Genomic DNA, 8,365 nt, shown 5'->3' on the forward strand with positions numbered 1-8,365 from the left:
ACATTTATATTAGTTTTATTTATAGCTGTTGTAACTATAACTTCCTTTTTTGAAACTACTATCGAATTTTCATAGAATGTATATTAAAAACATGCACAACAGTATCAAATTTTAAGATAAAGTTTCTTCATTTATTTTACTCATAAGTTATATTATTTTATCTGATATTTATATGAAATAAGATTGATAAATTGATAAATGTATGAAATCACCCTCAGATATTGTCATTCACAGGAATACTTAATGAGATATGTCATAACTAGTTTTTTGATTAAAAAGATCATTTCATAATGACAAATGTTTACACAATGCAGGTGCTTCCAACTCGAATCAAGTTACTCAATATTTTATTCATATTGTAATTCTATCATACCAAAACTAATTTTTATTTATAATTAATACAATGCTTATTTATTATAAAATAATGTAAAAGAAGTATATAATGTTATTTTATTAGTTAGTCAGTTGAATTTTACTAGCTTCTTTATTTGATATCATTTCTATCAATTCCTTTTGAAGTGTTTTAGGTATTTCCAACATGTTTATGTCATCTTTATTTTTCAATATGCTTGCTAATTTTAACAAACATAGTTTTCGTAAGTCCATAGCTGGCATTTCGATCAAAACCCTTGTTCTTAGTGGTACATTGATAGGATGTTTAAATTCAAGGCGCCTATGTTCTTCAACCCAAGGTGTTGCAATGAATACCTCTCTTCCAGCAACTACCATATGACTCTTAGATGTACATTCCCTACAAATATCAAACAATAATTATGCTCATAAGATCACTAAGAAAATATAGATATTAGCAAACCTAAAAATCCATGAATGTGTAGAAAATGTATTTACATCTACAAATTTATTTGGATCTAAAATACAGTAGGTTTGTTCTTTATTATGAAAATTCATCCAATTTACTTCTATGCTATAGCAAGTATTGTTTTGAAAACGTACATACGCTGGTTGCCTTTGTGCAACGTTTAATTGATCACCCATTAAAGCCATTGTTTGTATAATATTGCACCCTATATTACATTGAAAAATAATACTTATAAAAACGTTAATTCTATAAATTTTTAAACTAGAATACACAATAAAATAGTTGTACTAGGAACAGAAAAACAAATTAAGGAATGACTGTATTGAGTTGAATTCCAACAAAACAATATGAGCTATGATTATTTTGATCATAGAAGAACCAATAAATCACATAAAAAAGTAGAAACTTATTTGTAACAGATTAACATTTAACTGGACTCTATTTTTCAAGAATTTATGATCGATATTAAAAACGTTCTGTATAGCAATTACTAATAAGCGTAGTAAGATACAAAAATCAATAACAAGCTATGATCAAATCATTTAATACATAATAATTGTCCAAGTCTTCAAGTTTAACTGAATGGATAGATCCTTATATGTGTGGCTGTATCCATGAAATATTAATAGATATGATTATATAAATAGTTAAACACTATGAATTAAACTTTAAACTATGACACAATATAGTTGTAAATTAAATTAGTCTAGTAATTTGAATTCAATCAGTTCAACGAATATAAATACTCTGTATATTAAATACACTTAAAATGTAATCAATATTTAGTATTAAAAATTAAGTACTAATCGCTACCAGAAACAAGGGACAAGACGCGACAACTACTAAAGTACTAACTAACTGGTACTTGGTAGTAATCTAGATTCTAGAATCTAGACTTAATTAGATATATATTATCTATGATTTACAAAACATACTAACATCCATGATAAATTTAATTTCGTGAAGATAACATATATGGTTTGATTGCAAATCTATTATCATCATAGATAATAACATATTTTTTACACAGACTTCTATAATCTAAGACCATGCTATAAGTCAAGGTGGATTTATAAATCCACCTTGCTATAAGTATAAAAGTCTGTGATTTTTTATAACCATATTATGATAATACAACAATATGATAATAAATTGTACGTTATCAGTCAGAATCGTTTTTACCATGGAAGTTGTATATTTTTATATTAAAATTTATCATAACCACACCATCTGTAATTCTGAATCCTGAACTTCAGAAAAACACCTAACCTTAAATTTCCTGAAGAACAAAAGACAATTTTTCACTAATTGTAAATTACTGGACAAATTTACATGAGATTGAATTAAAAAATCACATTTGTGATGTTAAGATGTTATCACTCTCTAGAGAACTTCAAAATTTCGCTTGTAAATGATAAAAAATTTTAGTACAAAATATACAAAGGCTAAGACACGAGGTAGTGTCAATTGAAGTGTTAACACTGAAAGCGAATAAATTTTTTTTTATTAAATATTCAATTATTTTCACATTAAATTGATCCGTACGTACGAATTTTAAATAAAAATTTCGTTCAGCGGTGAAGTGAAATCCAAGTACGCTGGAGTATTAAAATTAAGTTGTTGAACTAGCTGTGTTTAATCAAATGCTGGGCGACGCCATTTTCCGCGCCCGGAGAGGGGTATCTATTGCTTGGAAATAAACACAAAATGGGTTCGTTGTTTTGAATACTCAAAAATCATTTCCAACTTAAATTCTTAGTGGCAATTATGTGTGACTTGTGAATAATTCAATTCTCTGGTATCTTATTATTTCATGAAGATAAAATTTACACCGAATCTATTTTATCCACAGGTACGCCTTTTCCTGTATTGATCGGTTTTTGTTAGTTCTGATGGAAAAATATTTTTAATTAAATCATTATTATCGTTGACATACTAGAGAAATACTATTTTTTCATTCGTATTTGATTTTAAATGAGTGAAATATAATCACTAGTAAAATTGAATATTCAATTCGTATAAGAGTTGCGACAAATCATAATAGATAATGATAATATATAAAGTATTGTTTTATTGTTCATTTTGTTTCACTTATATAAGGTAATAATTAATGTTTTCGTTTAATGTTGTGAACATTCAATGTTTCATGTTTTCTCTACAATAAACTTTCCCTCCAAATTTACAAATTTATTAATTTTATTGATTTACGGTTAAATTAAAGGTTTTTTTTTATTATTATTGTTTAAGTTAAAATACTATGATATTGATAACATTTTTAATATAGTTACAAATTGTATTATTGATCAAGTCTCTAGTACTAACCACTTCTCTAGTGTTATGTTTTTCTTATTTATTGTCCAATTTATTTTGTTCCTGAATCTTATTTAATCAATAAACAGTAGGTATATTATTAGAAAAGAAAATGTTATAATTTAAAATCAATTAAATCATGTTCTTAAGTATTATTCCATCTTTAAAATACTTAGAAAAATATTTGAGTGTTCAGGATTTGGTTAGGCTAATTAATTAACTAATATATTATGTATGTAATAATATATAATGCTTTTCCATCTTAGTAGCTATGTTATGCTAATTTAATGTTTGTTTAATTTTTTCAGCTTTTCAATGAGAGTTAATGTACATTTGAAAATTAATATTAATTTATTTCCATGTTTTACATACAAAGGTAATTACTATTTAATATATAGTCTTCTTATTTTACTGAATTGTATTTGTTTATTATATAGCTTATATTAATATCATATTGCTAATAGAGATTTATGTTATTAAATAAATATAATTCTTAACTTTTTTTTTCAGATTAATTAATTTACTATCAATTATTAGTTAATAAATGTTGATTCACGAAGATGGCCATGAGAAATAATTTGAATAGCACTTTCAAAAATAGCAGTTATAAACAAGTAAAACGATCTAACGGTAAATACGGGCATTTGTCATTACATAGTGGGATTAGTAAATGTGATATTTGTGGAAAAAATTTTCAAAGAATGAAGTTATTTGACCATATCAGGGAATCTCATCATCAATATTTTTGCATGGTTTGCAAAGCTAGATTTAAGTTACATAAAGACTTGATAAGTCACATACAAGATATTCATCAATTAGTAGCTTCAGATAATCTTAACAAATCTCAAGATGTATTTTGTGATAGTGTTAATAAAAGGTACTTTGCTCATCCTCTTCTTTCTCCTCGACTTCCAATTCCGCCTACTACAAATTCTCAATTTTCAAGTAGTAGCTCTGAAGATGATGAATTACACTTAGATAACATAGATGTAATGGACGTTGTTTTGGGTACTAAAAATTGTGAACAACGTAAAGATGAAACGGAAATAAGTTTTATTATTGATGACATTATAAAATATGTTATAGATGATGTTAAAGCTGATGACCTTTTTGAAAGCACATTACAAGACTTAAGTTGTTCTGATATATCAGTAACTGATGAATTTGATAACAAAAATCTTAAAAAATTAGGTGTTTCAGAAGAAGACACTTATGATACACATCATTCTATATCTCAAACAAATCATGACAATTGCATGTCTACAAATATACATATTACTGAAAACAATGAGTTGTCAATTAAAAAATTAACCCAATCTCCAATGAATGTGGATTTAATATCTGTACAAACATTACAAAATCTTGAAGAAGAATTTAAACTTGGAATTAAAAATATGTCTACAGTTTTATCAGAAAAAAGTCCTTGGGTGAATGGACCAGATGCACTACAAAGTATTAATAACTCAACAAAGAATGATAATCTTCTTGTTATGGCTTTAACTCTTGATCATAAATTGACAGATATGAAAATAAATGTAATACTTAAAGAATGCATTAGAACTTCATGTTTAACATGTGTGTATTGTCACAATTCAACTTGTATTGCTGTCAATGGTAAACAACTAGCACTGCATATGATAGAAAAACATCGTTTTATGACTGTAAAAAATGAATCTTCTGCGGATGTTGTTAATATCTTAAAATCGAATTTGAATGCTTTAGAAAATATTTATTTAAACTCTGAAAACTATGACTCTAGTGATGATTTAAGTCATACACCATTTAACAATATTTTCTATTGTTTCAACTGTCAATTTACATCGAATCAAATGAAAGAAGTAAACTCTCATAAACGAAGTGTTCATTCAAGAAAAACTTATGACTGTATTATGTGCAAAATAACTTTTTCAAATTATGGAGAACTGCATTGTCATTTATGTCCTGGTGCAGATCTTGGTGTTTGGCAAAATGTATTGTTTAGATGCTTATTTTGTGGCCAAGGTAACATTCCATCGGCATTTCGATGTATGGTTCATTTAAGAAAAGCTCATAATGCGTGTGATTATTGTTTGGAAACATTCTCCAATCAACAAAGTTTAGCATTACATGTTAATAAGCATAAGATGAGGCATATGTGCTTGAAATGTAACATTACTTATCTTAGCAAGAAAGATATATTTGAGCATATGTTTTGGAAGCATAATAGAGACAGCAAAGAATGTAAATCATGTTTAACTAAAAAATGGCCTTATACATATCATTTCTGTGTTCCACCTGCAATGTTCACGTGTGACGAATGTAGAAGAACATTTTCTAATGCTTTATTACTAAGAGTACATGAAAGATGGCACTCTGGAAATGTCCCATATGAATGTAATACTTGTTCTAATAAATTTATTTCAAAAAAGTTACTTAAGAAACATGAACTAATTCATAAAGAAGTAATATCTCCTATAAAAAAGAAAAAAAAGAAGAAGAAAAAAGGATTTGATTATAATCTCCCTCCACTAAATCTTTCTTCTGACAGTGATACAGAGAAAACTCCTCGTCATAAACCCGAAAAATTTTTAAAATCACCAAGCCCAAGTGGTAACTATTGGGATTATGTTAGTAAACAAAAAAAAGAATTAGTCCATATTGCATTATTAGATCATGACTATACTTTATTGTCCACAACTAGTCAATCTGAAATAGTAAAATCTCCTCCATATCCAGATGAATTAGCAGCTATTGTAAATGGTAGTGAAAACATATTAAACAATTCTTTTAATATGTCAAGTCAAAGATCATCATGTTCATCACACTGTAATTCATCATCTTCTTCATCTAGTTCGTGTGGATCAAATTGTTCATGTTCTTCGTCATGTTCCTCATCATGTGACTCTGATAAAGAAGAAAAGAAAAAACCAGTAATTGAAAGCCCAAAAAAACATAAAAAGAAGAAAAAAGAAAAAAAAATCAAAGTATTAAGTGCTAAGAAAATAGCAAATTTCAATTTGTGTGCATTAGAATCTGATTTGGAAAGCGAGTTTTCAAATACAGATAATGAAGAATATTATGATATTAATCCAATCCCTTTACATCCGGAAGTAAATAATAAAGAAATAGTTCAATTGAAGCAAGAAAGTCTTATCGAAAATACTTTAACTTTACCTAAAGTTAACAGTATAGTAATACCTCCCATTACTTTACCAAATGATAACAATTTTAAATTATCAAACCCTCATCAATGTACTAACATTGAATCTCAAATATTAAATAAAAGCGAATTAATTGATGTACCCAGTAATACATTTAAAATAGCTGATTCATATGATATATATAGTAATAATTATTCATCATCCATAAATAATTTATCTCCGCCATTCAATAATTTTTTATTACCTAATGAAAATAGGGAAAGTATTGGGAATAATTTAGATAAACATTCAGTTACTATTTGCAATGGCAATAATAATTTACATAGTATAAAAAATGAATTAAACTCGAGTTTATGTCATGGTAAAAAAGTTGTACACAATTATTTTACACCTCAAAAAACAAGAAAACGTCTTCATTCTTCATCACCTACAAAACGTAAATTAAAACTAAAGTCATCAAAAGAAACTCCTCTATTATCGAAAGTAGTAGCAAGCATTCCTTCACCACTTTCTATAAACTCTTCTTATTCAACATGTTCACCTAATTTATCCGGAAGCCCTATGTCGTCAAATGATACTCGTCAGTCTAAACGACAACCAAAAAAGAGGAAATTTTTTGGTTATGAGAGTAGTGATGAAGAAAAACTACAAAATGGAGATTCATCTTTTTTGGTTCAACAATTATCCCTTCATATTCCGTCTGTGACAAAAAAGAAGCAAAAACGGAAACCTAAACCAGTATCACCTCTTCAACATCAACATTCAACTACTAAATTGACACAATCTCATCAAACAAGGCCTATTGTAGATGTTCGAATAAGTAAAATTGTTATACCCCCTGATGTTACTGACAATACAGACAGTGATTCTGGAAATTTAATAATTGAACTTCCTAAATTTGTTGAACAGAAAGCAGTTCAAAGTACAGAACGACTATATTGTCACTGTAGGTGCCCATACGATGAAGTTTCTGAAATGATTGCATGCGATAATCCTAATTGTCGTGTCGAATGGTTTCATTTTGATTGTGTTGGTATCACAGTTGCCCCAAAAGGTAATTGGTACTGTCCAGATTGTCGTTGATTAATGTTAATTCTAAAATATGTTTATATTCATTATAACCAATGTACTTTATCTTCTTTGTTACATTTTTTTTTTTTACATATTTGTTATACGTTTAACTTTGTACAAAAAAAAATATGGTATTCTTGTAAATGCATTTTTGGCTTTTTCTCATGCAAACCTGAAAATCATGTTACAAAAGAAATTGAAATAGGTATATTGACATAAATTACAATGTAATGTATTTAAACTTATACTTATGTATATTTCTTATAATTTATTCTTTTTTGTAAACTAGATATTCCTAAATTGTTGATGGATTTTTGATAAAAAAAATATTGTAATATATACAAAGGTAAATAATATGATCCTTTTTTAAAATAAATTTACCACAAGTATTCCAATAAGCTTAGTTTATACTGTTCTTAGTAATAAAACATGTACAAATACCAAAAACTCTGTAATTTTAATTTATTAAATTTGATATCATATTTTTGTTTTAAAGAAAATGATATTGTAATTAGAAAAATATTTTCCTCTATTGATAAATTCCGTGTATTTTTATTTATTTATTATTTTTTGTTAGTTTTGTATTTTCCTAATTTACTTTTAAGATAAGTTGATTTTTTCCGATTAAAACTGAACCTATTAATGTTGTGTGACTGTTAAGGACCATTTCCAAAAAGTTATAAAAAGTAATATGTATAAACCTATCAAAAAAGGCTAAAATTAAAAACTCAACTATAAATGCAATCAATTGTTTTTTCACTAAGCTAATAGACCTTAATAGTCCCGTGTTTTCCAACTATTTTTATTCCAATCCTTCCTTATAAATTTTCTTAAGAAGACGCTACAGTGCTACACCCGTATATGTTGTCTCCGTCTTACAAATGTAAAACATTGCGAAAACTGTTTTGCGCGAGAAAGAACTACTCAAGCCTCAAGCTATAATCTAAGCTAAGCAACCAAATTTTCACACTATAAAGAGAAGAATGTTTACAGTGCAACACTGATTTTTTTTCAATATCAGAAC

General features: G+C 27.1%; 2 protein-coding genes across 4 annotated transcripts; one reads left to right on the forward strand and one right to left on the reverse strand.

Moving 5' to 3' along the window:
• Nucleotides 1-362: 362 nt before the first annotated feature.
• Nucleotides 363-1,885, reverse strand: Vhl (von Hippel-Lindau protein). Of its 2 annotated transcripts, none has more exons than XM_089224780.1 (3): nucleotides 1,760-1,885; nucleotides 815-1,025; nucleotides 363-751 (listed from the first exon to the last, which is right to left on the reverse strand). In XM_089224780.1, the coding sequence occupies exons 2-3, from the start codon at nucleotides 1,003-1,005 to the stop codon at nucleotides 454-456; spliced, it is 489 nt and encodes a 162-aa protein (XP_089080906.1). In that variant the 5' UTR covers nucleotides 1,006-1,025; nucleotides 1,760-1,885; the 3' UTR covers nucleotides 363-453. The 2 variants fall into 2 exon arrangements, with proteins under 2 accessions (XP_089080906.1, XP_015369917.1); XM_015514431.2 differs by lacking the exon at nucleotides 1,760-1,885 and adding an exon at nucleotides 1,370-1,627.
• Nucleotides 1,886-2,095: 210 nt separating this feature from the next.
• Nucleotides 2,096-8,085, forward strand: MESR4 (misexpression suppressor of ras 4). 2 transcript variants are annotated; one of them, XM_015514457.2, is made up of 3 exons: nucleotides 2,096-2,672; nucleotides 3,439-3,506; nucleotides 3,641-8,085. In XM_015514457.2, exon 3 carries the CDS (start codon nucleotides 3,691-3,693, stop codon nucleotides 7,351-7,353), a length of 3,663 nt encoding a protein of 1,220 aa, XP_015369943.2. In that variant the 5' UTR covers nucleotides 2,096-2,672; nucleotides 3,439-3,506; nucleotides 3,641-3,690; the 3' UTR covers nucleotides 7,354-8,085. The 2 variants fall into 2 exon arrangements, with proteins under 2 accessions (XP_015369943.2, XP_015369944.2); XM_015514458.2 differs by having other exon boundaries at nucleotides 2,096-2,531.
• The last annotated feature ends 280 nt before the right edge of the window (nucleotides 8,086-8,365 follow it).

The sequence above is a fragment of the Diuraphis noxia genome, unplaced genomic scaffold (genome assembly GCF_037042655.1).
Source record: "Diuraphis noxia isolate RWA-SAM2 unplaced genomic scaffold, SU_Dnox_SAM2 contig0003, whole genome shotgun sequence".
Classification (NCBI taxonomy): Eukaryota; Metazoa; Arthropoda; class Insecta; order Hemiptera; family Aphididae; genus Diuraphis; species Diuraphis noxia.